This window comes from Hippocampus zosterae, chromosome 12 (genome assembly GCF_025434085.1).
Source record: "Hippocampus zosterae strain Florida chromosome 12, ASM2543408v3, whole genome shotgun sequence".
NCBI classification, from domain to species: domain Eukaryota; kingdom Metazoa; phylum Chordata; class Actinopteri; order Syngnathiformes; family Syngnathidae; genus Hippocampus; species Hippocampus zosterae.
In genome coordinates, this window is record NC_067462.1 from 18,048,173 (window position 1) to 18,063,418 (window position 15,246).

Here is a 15,246-nt window from a genome sequence, read left to right on the forward strand (position 1 = left end):
AATGTCGATCATATAAAACTCATTTAACAACTTCATCTTGAAATTAGGTGAGTAGCGATCAGATCACTTAGAAATCAACCTTTGTTGAGCCATTTCAAAAAAGGTCAATCGCCTCAACAAAATCTCACGAGTAATTTTATATATGGAGTAATTTATCCATTTTGTGTTTATATTGCACTTAATTGAACTCTGGTTGTTGTTTTTTTTCTTCTTCTTTCTTCTTTCTACCTACATTCTTGCTGCTGGAGGCTGTAAAAATTTCCCCAGTGTGGGACAAATAAAGGATATCTTATCTTATCTTAATGAGCAAACAACCCCCAAAAAACACCAACATGATATTATCGTTTAACATGATAGTTTTGGGAAAAATTAATCATCCAAAAAATTTATTGTGACAGCATTCATGTGTCTTTTCAAAGGGGAACTGAGGTATATTGGTGCAGGGTTTAAAAAAAAATGTTTTACTTTGTATTTTATAAGTCACCTTATCGTCCTGCGCTGAGGGGTCCTTGATGATCTCCATGGGAGGAGGTAGCGGGGTGTGCGCCTCCTCATCCTGCTCCTCCTCGCCGCCGCTCTGCATGCCGGACGGTGCTTTGGAGATAAGGTTACCCTCCTTGCTCAGGATGTGCTGAGGTGGGATAATAGGTGGCATTAATATAATCTAATTCCATGAAATAAATATGAAACACAGAACAATATAGTCGTGAATACAGGAATTCTTTCTTCATGATTGGATACCTCATCGATGATGTCTTCCTGCGGGTTCAAGTCAGGCTGGCCCTTCCTGCTCTCATCTCTTCCCGCCCCGGGACCTGTCAATCAATCAGTACACCTATGAGCTCATGCCTGTTAAATTTAAATGAGCGTTCATTATTTAATTATTTATTTATTTTACGAAGATAGCTCTTTTGTGTGTTCCGCTGAAGGATACACGGTCAGGAGATAACAAGGGCGCCTTTGTGTGCGTATGTCTTTGTTAGCAAAGACGACAAGCGAATGACCATCTAAATCATCTGAACTATGACGAGGCTCCCATGGAGTGTGGCTAACACTTTTTTTTAGAGTCAGCTGACATGAATGGATACGACATGTGACAGTAGCATGAGAAAGCAGTTTGGTGTCCAAATTGCTTTTAGAGTGCAGTAGTGCGTCCCATTGCTAGCTCCAGTGAGGGAAAGCTTGCTGGATTGGTGGAAATAGTATAGAGTCCTTTCTACACTACTTAAAAAAAAAGAAAACCTAAATTTTTTTCCCATGTTGTTGTTCTGTAATAAGCGGAAAAATGAACAAGTGGTCAGCAGTCTCACAGTACTCAGGTTTGGGGTTCAAATCCAGGCTCCGGCCTTCCTATTATAAGCGTGTGAATGGATCTTTTGTCTCGATGTGCCATGTGATTGACAGGCGGCCAGCCCAGTCCAGTTCATCTGCGACACTAATGAATCTCAGGGTTATAGAAAATGAGTGGATGGAACTTCTGTATAAAAAGCATGTAAATAGAATAGCAAACCTGGCAAATGTTTTGTCTTTGGAAGTATTTAGACACCGCTTTTTCATTGTCTTTGTAGAAAACCCTCCTTTATCGCGGTTAATGTGGACATAAACCGGCCGCGATAAACGAAAATCCGCGAAGTAACATCAACAGGTAAAAAAAACAACTTTTTTTTTAAGTCCGCAAACGGTCCGCGAGAAGCTGCAAAACAACGGTGAGTCACATAGAGCAACATATACAGTACCGTACTCCATGTATATCAAAAAAATATACATAAAAAATTTAACATGTTTGAAAAAATCGGCGATGCACTGAACCCGCGATAAACGAACCGCGAAGTAGCGCGGATCACTGTATTCTGATTTAATGCACCTCCGTGACATTTAATACTGTACATACAGTAGCTGAACTTGGTCACATTGGATGTAAATGATCTTGTTTGACTTTGTTGCTTTTAGTCAGGAGTTGTCATGCCTTACGCCCTTTCTGATGCAATCCACCCAAGGAATAGATTAAAGGATCTTGCCGAGGGAACCATTTGGATGCTACCGTTCGACCTGACTGGGAATCGATCCCAAGTCAGGGATGCTACCTACTGACCAATCTATTTCTTCACAATGGATGAAAATACGTATCAGAATCGCGACATTCTTACCTGTCTTCTTCTGTTTGTTACTGGGGAGTTTCTTAACCGAGCTTCCGTGACTGAGGCGTCGGACGGGATTGGTCAGCCATTTCCGGAGTGTATTTCCAGAGCGTTTGGGTCCTGGCGAGTTGGACTGCAGTGAGCCGAGGGACGACTGCGGCTGGAGGTTTGCCACAGACTCAGTCTTCCCATCAGAGCCACTTACAGGATAATTTTCTGAAGGAAAAAATAAAAACAGCCAACATTTTCAGGTAGAGCACTTGTAAAATAAGTGGAACTAAAAAAATATTATTCCAATGGTTGCTGAGCCTAAAGTAGTACGCCAGAACAATAATAATAATAATAATACATTTTATTTATAAGCACCTTTCAAGACACCCAATGTAGACAATACTTCTTCTCATGATCCACATACACAATGTTTCTCCTAAACTTCACATTTCTTTTATCCACAGTTCTTGTGGATAAAAAGTGCAAATTTCATTCGTTTTAAGTAGTTTTGTTTTTTAATTTTTGAGGGTGTTTTATAATAAACATCCATCCATCCATTTTCCATCCATCCATCCATTTTCCGAACCGATTGATCCTCACTAGGGTCGCGGGGGGTGCTGGAGCCTATCCCAGCCGTCCTCGGGCAGTAGGCGGGGGACACCCTGAATCAGTTGCCAGTCAATCGCAGGGCACACAGAGACGAACAACCATCCACGCCCACACTCACACTTATGGACAACTTAGAGTGTCCAATCAGCCTGCCATGCATGTTTTTTTTGGAATGTGAGAGGAAACCGGAGCACCCGGAGAAAACCCATGCAGGCCCGGGGAGAACATGCAAACTCCACACAGGGAGGCCGGAGCTGGAATCGAACCCGGTACCTCTGCACTGTGAAGCCGACGTGCTAACCACTGGACTACCGGGCCGCCCCCCATCCATTTTCAACACCGCTCATCCAGAAGAGGGTGGTGGGGACTTGCTGGAGCCTATCCCAGCTGACTTCGGGAAGAAGGCAGGCTATCACCCTGAACTGGTCACCAGTCAGTCACAGGGCACATACACAGACAAATGACCGTTCACACCAAATTTCACAACGTCTCTGAGTGGGAATCGATCCCACGCTGCTGGCACACAAGTCCGGCATGGGTACCACGACACCATCACCTAACTTAAAATAAACCTATTTTCTTTATTCTACTCACATTTTTTGTTTTATTAGTTCTAATGTTTTATTGGCTAATACCGCAATTGCTTTTAATCTTCCCCACACGCCGTCACCCCCCAAATAAATAAGTAAATAAATAAATGAAGTCCAAATTTGGAAATGAGGGTAAATGTTTTTCATTGGTTGGTGATGTTGGGTATATTTATTATCAAAGGAAGCGTGAAAGCAAACATTTCCAGAATCTGCGAGCTTAAAGTGCTTGGTCCAGTTGCCTGTATTCTTGCTCAACGTGACCACAGGGTTTGCACAATTAATTCAAGCGTCAACACAAAACGGTAAGATGACAACCAGATTTCATTCACTATTGCGTAGTCTCACTGTTTCACCAGCTGTCATTCATCTGAGGGAACAGGATGTGGAGAACAACATCGAAGGAAAAAAAAAGTCTATATCCTTCAGTCAGCACGTGTGTGTGTGTGTGTGTGTGTGTGTGTGTGCAGTCATGTGTCAGCAGTGTGGTGGATCAGCTGCGCTCACGCACTCAGCTGGGAGTGAAGGGTTGCGGCCGTTTGCACAGTGCAAGTGTGTCTCAGACAGGAAATGAAAGTTCAACCGTCAGGGGGTTCGCCTGAGGTGTTCTGCGTGGAACAATACACTTTTTTTTTTTAATACCCTGAAGTTTCATGTGTTTCATTATGACTTATCCCTCTCAATCAGCTTTCTCTCTGCTTTGCTAAGCCTGCAGTAAGAACTGGACTCGCACTCAAAGGATTTCATAGGAAGGAAGAAGTGCTCTTTAGGAAATTATCTTGTGCAAAAATTATTACTTCATGAATTATGTTTTGGGGCGGCCCGGCAGTCCAGTGGGTAGCACGTCGGCTTCACAGTGCAGAGGTACCGGGTTCGATTCCAGCTCCGGCCTCCCTGTGTGGAGTTTGCATGTTCTCCCCAGGCCTGCGTGGGTTTTCTCCGGGTGCTCCGGTTTCCTCCCACATTCCAAAAACATGCGTGGTAGGCTGATTGAACACTCTAAATTGTCCCTAGGTGTGAGTGTGAGTGCGAATGGTTGTTCGTTTCTGTGTGCCCTGCGATTGGCTGGCAACCGATTCAGGGTGTCCCCGGCCTACTGCCCGAAGACGGCTGGGATAGGCTCCAGCACCCCCCGCGACCCTAGTGAGGATTAAGCGGTTTAGAAAATGGATGGATGGATGGAATTATGTTTTGAATCTCTGAATAATCTCGCGCCACCTTACCTCTCTGAGCTCATACGCCCCTACACCCCTGCCCGGCGCCTCAGGTCTGTGGACCAGTCTTTGCTAGACGTACCAAGAACTAAACTGAGGCTCAGAGGGGATCGAGCCTTTTCTGTTGCTGGTCCATCTCTCTGGAATGACCTCCCACTGAACATTCGGCAAGCCTCCTCGCTGCCCATCTTTAAATCCCTCCTCAAAACTCACTTGTATTCTTTGGCGTTTGACTCAGCATGACTTAGATTTGCTATTGGTTTTACTGCTTGGTGCTTTCTACCGCCTTATTACTTATTACTTATTACTGATTCGTCTTACTGTTTATTGTATATGTTAAATCGCTCCATGTACAGCACTTTGTATGCAGTGATGGCTGTTTGAAAGTGCTCTATAAATACTGTTGACTTGACTTGACTTTTGTTTTATTGAACTGAGCAGAAATGTCACGTTGAGCTCAAAGCGACACAGTAATCGCTTTGTGCGCAACAAACTGGAGATAAGTGGATCACCGAAATAGCAGACACAGAAAGTAACTTTGTCACGAAAATGATATTTATTACAACACAACCCCACCCACCTCCCCCATCTGAACGGATAACAGAAAACGCTGGTCATAAAGAGAACCAGAAAATATTTATAACGAGGCAACAGAAAACGCATGCGACAAAACGGCAAGGAGAAAGTTTAGGCAAAATACTATAATTACACACGAGAGGATGTCTAGGAACGCAACAATTATCAATAGTCTTTAAGGCAGTGTTTAACCGAGAAGGAATAGGCAATAGCAATTCCACGGCGTGGAATACTCCGGCAGTGAGTCGACTGCCGGAGCGCCTAAATATAGCAGGTGCAATCACCAATAAATGGGTGGCAGGTGTGCAGGCCCCCTGCTGTCAAATACGGAACGTGACAAGAAAAGGTCAAATCAAGTTCTAGTTGTGGTTCTAAGGCTGGTTCTAAGGTTATCGTCACACATTTTGTGGCGGCATCACACCAACCCCCCCCCCAAAAAACCCACAAAAAAAAAAGCACACACAAAATGAGTCACTGCTCTAAGAAAACCACTGTGATTGATTTGAACATGTACACTGGAAAAAAATGGTGTGTTGAATTTACCGATATTCAATTTTATTTCGTTAAATGTTTGCATTAAATAAAATCATTAGGATCCAGACACATTTTGTTAATGGCTGTTACAGCTACTTAAAAAACTGATCTGGCTCCAGAATGATTTTGTCCAGCCACTTGACAAATAAAATTGAGTACGTTCTCCACATTTTTTTTCCAGTGGACCTTGTGGGCACATAATTAAAATGTGTTAAACTGTGATATCATTTTGATTGTTTTTTAAGAAAAAAGGCCAACATTCCATTAACAACATTTCCATCATGGGCACTTGAAATGCAAATACTTTTTTCTCCAGTAAGTTTGTTGTTTTTAGTTTTTTATTATTAGTTTTTTTTACCCATTACATCGTTCATATTCTGTTTAACCTTCTAGGACAGTGATTGAAGTACTACACAATTCGATCTATGCCTACCTCATGCTTCTGAGGGGCATCACAAAAAGTCAAAGAGAAAGAAAAACAACTGAGCAAGATTTGTGGATGCTTTACGTGAAACGCACACGCACACACACACACACACACACACACACACACACACACACACACACACACACACACACACACACACACACACACACACACACACACACACACACACACACACACTGAAGTTCTTACATTCGCTCACCACTTCACAAGTTACTCCCTTAAGTGCTGTTGTGCAAATGTAGTGTCATGTGACTTGTGCGTATTCAGCAAAAGCCACGTTAGCGCTTGAGTGTCCTTGACAGTTGCTTGACAACACAAAACACACGCAGGCACCTACGCGCATAAACAAAACTGACTGATAACATTTTACTCCCCACGTATGACACTCAGTAGAGCGTGACCCTCCTCCAAGGCCACCCCTTCCCACCCCGAAACCAAGTTCTAAACTTTTGCCAAATTCTTCCAAAGTTAGTGGTGTGGAGCAGTCACATACTTAACGGCAGGTCATGGGGAAGTCTATTGGACTTTGATTTGCACAATCGCAATTTTGGTGTAACACTGAGCAATAGGCCCCATAATACCCCCACCTATGGAGAAATGTACAGAAATGGAAAGAACCAAGTTAGACCTGGCGGAACTAATCTGCTGCGTAGCTCCCACAAACAAACATGCACGCACCAACATCCACATTACAATTCATTTGCGAGACTTCATGAGACTACAAGATGTGTAGTCTCAGCCGATGTGTTTAGCAAGCACCAGTTAACTTTTTAAATGTCCACACGTAAATGATAGCACAAATGAACAGAGGTGATTACAGTAAATATCATTTCTCGAGAAAAAAGAGGGCAGAGTTTGAAGAGTGAGAAGTGTAGTCGGCCGCTAAAAGTCAGGTGAGATGGAACAACAGCGCTACTGTTGCAAGCCAACACAAAAGACAGACCGCGGACTGCTGCAGTGGCCGTCAATCACTCACTCTGAACAGAGCAGCCCTTTTGTCTCATCTCAGCCCTCTATCATCCGCACAGCACACCCCTCTAGACACAGCCGGTTTCACTCTGTAATTACCCCCCCCCCCCCCACACACACACACGCACTTCGAACCCCCCGCCCGACACATCTGTGAATAGCTCCATTGACAACACACAGAGATCATTTCTCCACTTTTACCCCTTTTCCACTTCAAAAAAAACTCGCTGCTGGTTCGGTGCGGCAGCCAGTTCTGTGCTTAGTTGGTGCTTGCTAAGTTCTTACGAAGAACGTGTTTGGTTTTCCACCGACAAAGAACTAAGTAGAAACTACATCATTATGTCATTGTGAAGCATCCAAATGTCACTGCTTACGTCAGCGTGTACCCAAGAGCACCTGCGTTATTAATTATAATAATGAATCATCATCATCACAAATATAATGCGCTGTTAGGCAACTTAGCATAGCATCGAGTATACTTTTATGTTGTATATAACAGTCAGGGACATGCAATCAGCAAACACATATATCTTTCTTAATCATTGGAGATGATCACGAGGCTGGCTGCAAGTTGGGGATCGCATGCTATTTGGGCACATCCGCGATCGCTCTTCTGATGGGACATAATTGTGCCGGAGTTGCCATTCAGCAAAACTTCTGAGTGTCCCGGGAATCATTCCACTACATCTGCGATCGTCTTGATAACGACGCCCTGACGTAGTTGGTGCCAGAGTCTGGCCTAACAAATAATTGGGGCAATCTTAAGCACCAGATTCAAGCACCACGGCAAGAGCTAGAGCCAATTTCGGTGGTGGAAAAAGAAAGAACTGGTGATAACCTGGTCACTGGCCCGGAAATAGCACAAGCATAAATTCGGTGGAAAAGGGCCATTTGACTGCCAGCCAGATACAGTATTAATCATGTACTTTGCTTTACAAACACTTAAAAGCTGTGAACTGTACTTATCTACTAAATTAGCATATTTTCCACACTATAAGGCGTTTCTGAGTATAAGGCGCACCTTCATTGAGTGACCTATTTTAAAACTGTTTTCATTTATAGGCCGCACCACATTAAAAGGTGCATGGAAGCTACAATAGCCGCTGTGGTTGCATTATGCATCCACTAAATAGAGCTACACTAAAGGTAATACAATACAGCTTTATTTATGTAGAGCTTTCATAATAGCTGCAGCTGAACAGAACATTTAAAATACCAAAGAAACCAGATTATTGATCCCTATATCAGTCGCATCGGACTGTAAAGCGCACTGTCGGCTTTTTAGAAAATTGAATGTTTTTAGGTGCGCCTTAGAGTGCGAAATATGGTACTTAAATCTGACAAGGATCTCAGATGGACATTTTTTATTTAAAGAATAAACTAAAATTTCTAAAATTTGTCAGTGATGGGATCAAGCCACTAGCAGGTCTTGAGTGAGCTAACTGGGTCTTCAACATGGCCTCTTAAAGTTGCACCATGGCAGAAGACCGTGTCAACTGGGGTGCTTGATGCTGGCACTGCGCTTTCCCTATGCACGCTAGGCAAGGCAAGGTAGGGCATATTTAGCGACAAATCAACTCACTTCAAACAGCTTCCTTCCTACCTGTTTAATGGGCTTGTGGTTCCAAAGCAATCTCATCTAGGCATGCCTTAATGGGTCTTGCTTTGCGCAGTAAGGGAGAAAAGGGACTTCCCCAAAACTTTCCGACAATCCTAGAAACATATAAGGCAGCCCAAACGTCCATTTATCCATCCATTTTCTGTTATGCTTATTCTCACATGCGTCACAGGCGTGCTGGAGCCTATCCCAGCAGTAGGCGGGGTACACCATGAACTGGTTGCCAGCCAGTCGCAGAGCACACATAGACAAACACTCACAGTTAGGGATAATTTAGTGTGTTCCCTTAAGCTACCATGCATGTTTTTGGAATGTGGGAGGAAACCGGAGTACCCGGAGAAAACCCATGCAGAGAACATGCAAACTCCACACAGGAAGGCCTGAGCCGGAATCGAACCCTGCACTCCGCACTGTGAGGCAGACACACTTAATTCTCTGAATGTCTGACTAATTGATTAAGAGAAGACCTCAAAATCCATCTGTTCACGACTAACATTTAAACTCTATACATTTTATAAACCGGTTATATAAATTATCCTTCAGACAAGACATTTAATTTTTACATTTGGGACTCAAATTATTATAATCATTATTATTTTATGGGGAATGTCATTGAAACTGCTGTCATTTTCTTGAGTTAAACACATGCTTCCTTGCATGATGAATATGTGCGATCACTCCTGTCATAGTTGACATTCAAGTTTATGCTAGTGTTTCGAGAATGCAAAACGGAGTTGTGCAAGGAATGCCAATGTCGGGATTGCTGCATCTTCTATCATTGATTAAAAAAAAAATGATGAGAGGAGTAAAAGCAGTCGAGTCAGTAGTTAAAAAGGTTGCTCAAGTCATACCTGGGATGTCTCGATGACGAAGCAGATGTGCTGATTACGACACTACGGTTCGACATTAAAAGAGGAACATTTTAAAATAAAGCCCTATAATGTTGCTCTCATTCTTAGTAATCAAAAAAGGAACTTTTATCAGGTTCAGTCGTAGTCCAGGGAACTTTGAGCAGTAAACAGTCACTTGAACATGTTGAGTTATGATCAAATCAGCTCGATAAAGTGCTGATATATGTTGGCATGTTGCCTTTCAAGATTTTGCAAATTTGGCTGAGCCAGCACCTATCATTCTCATATTTCTTCAGTAATGCATATTCCATAGAGCGAAAGCAATATATAAATCCTCCTCATATATGTTGCCATGTGGTTACTGGCAGTTCTTGTGATGACATCATATATCTTCTGACAAACAAGCATTTTACGGTGTAGAATGAGTCATTAAAAATCACGCGCAAGAATACGGGAAATCTATACTTATTGCGCAAACAAAAATTTGTGTCATATGATTGTGCAAGTAAACATTTTTTTCCCTAAGTGGCCGCTCCCATTAATGAGATCAGACATAGCTAGGGTGTCATTAATTTTCTGTAAAATCTTAGCTAAGCTGTTTTATGGGATTGAGACTGTCACCATTTGATGCTGATGACCTGATGACACACAGCCACAAATTTTTGCTAGCTTGGCTGTGCGCAAACCAGTACAACCGGTTCGGCCACATACAGTTGCAATCTCGCACAGTCACGGGCCAAAGTCCGCTGCGGTTGTCCGCACAAAGCCACAAAGTTAACGTTTAGCGGGCATGTTGACCCACACGATAAACCATTGTGCATAACTAGACTGGTTTTATTGGACTGACAAATCAAAGAATCAGACTGACGGTTTTTTTTTTAAATCCGGAGGAAAGGTGTGTCTTCAAAAAGCAATGATGCAAATATTTTATTGAAGAGGAGACTGAGGGCCTCAAGAACACAGGTCACTGCAGCAAAGCGGGACTGTGGAGCAAAATTATTTCGAGTCTAAAGAAAAATAGCACGCTAAGCTAATGTAAGCATTTGTGCTTATGTTTTGTCAATTCTAGTCGTGTATCTTCAGATGCTCTTCAGAGACGAGAATGAGGGCAGCTGCAGCAGTTCGGAGACTGTTGAGTAGAATACTCAATATATGTGTGTCCGTTTTCAACCATGATTCCTCAAATCTTCTTATTCTCTCCTTGTTCACTGTATCTTCTGTTCTAATTTTTCTCTGCCTCTTACATGGCAGCATCCTTCACCCGATATATATACACACACACTCTGCACTCTGGCCTTGTCTCCAAACCTTCCAGCTTGTGCTCTCCCTTTGATGAGCTCAATCATGCCTGAGCTCAGATGCTTTATCAAAAATATAAAACAATCAAAACTCAAAATTGTAATTATCATAATTGCTTGAGAGCTGGCTGAGTTCCATAAAAATGAATAGCAGGTAACAAAAACAAAAACAAAAAAAACTTTCAGTTCAACGGAAGGACCTGCATGGTCCAACAAGTGTGCTCATTTCTTAACAGTTCTGAAAAATCGCTCATGCTGCTAAACCTACACACTCGCACACATATAGATTTTGTTTGTGTGGACCAGTAGAAATGTGCTCAGAAAGAAGATGCAGTCAAAGGCTTGTTGAGACAGAAAGACAAGAACACACACCGTCACACGTAGACAGTCAGAAATGAGTAGATGCTCTCTAATAAGGTGGAAGGACATCATCCTAAAATCGTCCTTATGTAGACCAATCAAACTGTAAAATTAAATAAAAGGTAAACTGTCAAAGATCGAGAGATGAGCAACTACACACGTAACTTTCGCGCTCCACTCCCATGTCACACATTCCACAAAGTCATTGTGGTTATTCTTGAAGTTTTGGTTTCATTTTTTTTACACATGTGCAGACACAGAGACGCACACGCCCAAACAAATTCAGCTCACCTGTGCAACAGCAACAGCAGTGGTCAAAGATCCATCTGCAGCAATGCCAGCCTCGCTTCATTGTCGTACACACACATACAGACACACAAGCACACACACATACACACAGGGACGCACACGCAATTTATGCTACATTTAAACACCTGTATCTCTCACGCACACGCAAAGGCATATTGTACAAGTTCAGGCAGCCAGACTGAGAGCGGGCTGAGATTGAGAGAGGAGTAGTAGAAAGTGGAGGGAGGAGGAGAAAGAGGAGGAGCTCTGTCTCCCTCCTTTAAACAGCACAAATCAAGTTTCATTTTCAGCTACCATTCATCGGTACTTCGTGTATTTAACCCTTTTATGCACCCTGTAACCTGATAACATGATAAACTGTCCACTCTAGTCACTGACTAGGGGTTAACTTAACCCCTAGTCAGAGGGGTTAACGTAAAAAAATAATTAAAATAATAAACGAAATTGACACACCACATAGTGTAGTGTTGTGAACAAATTTGAAGAAAAAAAAACATTGCCACCCCCCGCCCACCCTCCCAGCATTCATGGCTCCTTGTAAGGAAACAAAAAATATACAAGACATAAAAGTGAGAAAATCCTTCAATAATTTACATTTCCACATTTAATCCAGAGTCTGAGGCGCTTAAATGCAACGAGTGAAGTGCATTGCATATTTTCAAACTGCTGCAGTTTATAACAATGATACATTTTACAAATATAAAGTAAATAAGTGAGGATCAAAATTTTCAAGAAAGTACTGAGTAGATATGTCAAAGCTCGTACAGGCAAATAAAATCAAGGATGCATTTTCTGTATTACAGTAACAGTACTGTATACGCTTTCGTGTTGATTAAAAAAAAAGTATGCTTCATGAAATTTGGTCGTGAAAATGAGTTTTGCTTTTGTAACAAGTTGAGAGCTTGGGTCAGTCCACGAACATTCACATTCGTGTTAGCATTCAGCGACATATACTATATGTATGTAGGTCAAAACAAGGTGTGTAACAAAAACTAGTGTGAACCGGCAAATCTTTTTTGCAATCAAACGAAATGCTGCAAAACAATGTTTTCATTTATGTCATTTTGGAAAAAAAACATCATTTCTGAAATACGTGTGTAAAGGTGGTGAGTCTAATTCTTGGGCATGTTTGGTTGGAAGCCAACAAAAATATTGTAATATCTCAGACCCAGCAAGAGGGGTCAGTGTTGGTAAGATTACCTGGAAGTTACCAGTAGTTGTTAAAAATAAAACACACACACACACACACACACACACACACACACAAGGGTAAAAATATTGGGACAGGGCCAATACATTGGAGTTATTGTCTCCAACTGTATGCTTCTAACTTTGTGGGAATAATTTGGTAAGTTCTTTTTCTTTTCCCAGTGTACAAAATAAGGTTGACACTTTGTAAATGTTTAGTCGGAAAAGATACTATAGTACTTTTGTTATCACAAGAATTTAAAAACATTTTTTAATGTTCAGTGTGTCCCCAAATAGTTCTTCATAATTTAATTTTTATATATATTCTTCAGATAGGTAATATTATATCGTTTTCTAGCAATATATTGAGACATGCACTGGGTTGTCAAACACATGCAAATTATGTGTGAACCTGCAGTTGACACAAGCCGCGTTATTATTTGCTTGAGGTGTGAAAATGTGTTCCTATGAAGAGTGGAGAATCTTGTTGAACCGACCCGAGGAGTTCACAAACACTTCATCGTCAAGGAAATGTTTGATCATGTTGATCAGCTTTTTTGCCGCGGGTAATACCGCTTTATACTTGCGTGACAACGAAAAATGTTACAAAATGAGATGAGCATCTACAACGTGACTTAGCTTTAGCACATTATTGTCACGTTCCATATTTGACAGCAGGGGGCAGGCGCTCTTGCTTGCCACCTGCACACCTGCCACCCATTTGTAGGCGATTGCACCTGCTATATTTAGGCGCTCCGGCAGTCGACTCACTGCCGGAGTATTCCACGCCGTGCCATTGCTATTGCGTATTCCTTCTCGGTTAAAACATTGCCTTAAAGACTATTGACAATTGTTGCTTTCCTAGATATCCTCTCGTGAGTGATCGTAGTATTTTGCCTAAATTTTCTCCTTGCCGTTTTTTTCCGCAAGCGTTTTCTGTTGCTTCGTTACAATTATTTCCTGGTTCTCTTTTTGACCAGCGTTTTCTGTTGTCCGTTTAGACGGGGATTTTGTGTTGTAATAAATATCATTTTTGTGAAAAAGTTCCTTTCTGTGTCTGCTATTACGGTGATCCACTTATCTCCAGTTTGTTGCGCACGAAGCGATTACTCTGTCGCTTCGGGCACAACGTGACAATTATAGTTTTATTGGATAGAATAGAAAGAGTGGTTAACTTATTTTGCATGAAGGAGACACCAAAAAAATGTCATTTGTGAGGCAGATCAGTACTATGCTATGCCTTTAATATAATGTTTAATAGTACTTTACTGATTTTACATATGGATAAACTGTTTAATATCATTTTTAACACTTGTATGACCAAACTGAGATGTGTGAGGCGACATGGATCAAATTTGTTCTGCCTTCCCAATTATAGTGTTGAAGTGAACCGTCTTTCGGTTTAACAAAGATAAACATTTTTTTAATATACTTGACGATGACAGTTCATGTTCAAACTGACATCAGCGATGTGAGTCATTTTCAGGTTTCTTCATCATTATTTTCAGTGTTTTTTGTTGTTGTTGATATTGGTTAAATTATTTTTACATTGGTACATTTTTATTTACATAGTACATAAGGTAAAAAATCCCTTTACCTTTCCCTGAGTTAAAGAAGCAGTCCATTTCCACACTGGAGCGCGAGTGTGACACACACAGTGCTGAACTGGGTACCAGACCCTCCTGAGGTGGGCTGCGGTCAGTGGTCCGAACCAGACACCAGCCGGGCCGCTCGCTGGGCCTCTCCAGCAGCTCCACTGTCTGGCCTGAAGTGAGAGAGACAGATACAAGTAGTCATCACCAAACATTTTCAAGAAAAAACACAACTAGAAGTTGACGAGGCCATGGGCAGACACTTACCGGTACTGACAGATAACTCACTGCTACATCCTGCTGTAAAGTCCTGTAGGATCACCGTCAATTCACAACCACCAGAGAGCTGCAGACAGAAAAATAGGTGAGACACATAGCAGCAGCCAACAGAACAATGCAGAAAAAGACTGAATTGGGAATGAGGCCAATGGTTGTGTAGTGATTCACAAAGCTGGCCATCACAATCAACCTACGATTGACTGACGATCAGTCCGGCGTACATTGAGCCTTTCACCGTTCTAGGCTGCAATGCAAAAATGGATTTGATCTTATAATAATTCACATACAAAGTGATGGGTTGGGTCAAACTCAATGCTCCATTCACAATCTCACTGTGACTGACTCGCAACCAACGAAGGTACTTGTCACTAACACAGCCAGCTGGAATTGAATGTGTCACTGTTATTCTAGTGCCTCGCATTTCAAGACTCAAGTTTGAAAAAAGACTTTTTGAACACCAAAATAATTTTTATACAGAGAATAATTACAATACATCTCAAACAAATGATGAAAACAATATATTTGAGAGAAAAAGCATGTTATTTTGCATCATTCAAATCTTAATATCTGAACATTTAAATATGTAAACTAAAGTGCAATCACATTCGTCAATGAATGGATTCTGGTTTTTGAAATGTAAATTACATCATAACTTTTCCTCAGCTGCCGGTTAACCTGGCCGATC

General features: G+C 41.7%; 1 protein-coding gene across 2 annotated transcripts in view; it reads right to left on the reverse strand.

Moving 5' to 3' along the window:
- The window catches only part of kalrna (kalirin RhoGEF kinase a), a 161,393-nt gene that overhangs the window by 34,867 nt on the left and 111,280 nt on the right, over positions 1-15,246 (reverse strand). For both annotated transcript variants that reach the window (XM_052082949.1, XM_052082948.1), the window contains exons 39-43: positions 14,550-14,628; positions 14,288-14,455; positions 2,148-2,354; positions 742-815; positions 485-631 (exon numbers count right to left, since the gene is read on the reverse strand). In XM_052082949.1, the coding sequence (XP_051938909.1) occupies positions 485-631; positions 742-815; positions 2,148-2,354; positions 14,288-14,455; positions 14,550-14,628 (675 nt within the window). The remainder of the gene's footprint in view (positions 1-484; positions 632-741; positions 816-2,147; positions 2,355-14,287; positions 14,456-14,549; positions 14,629-15,246) is intronic.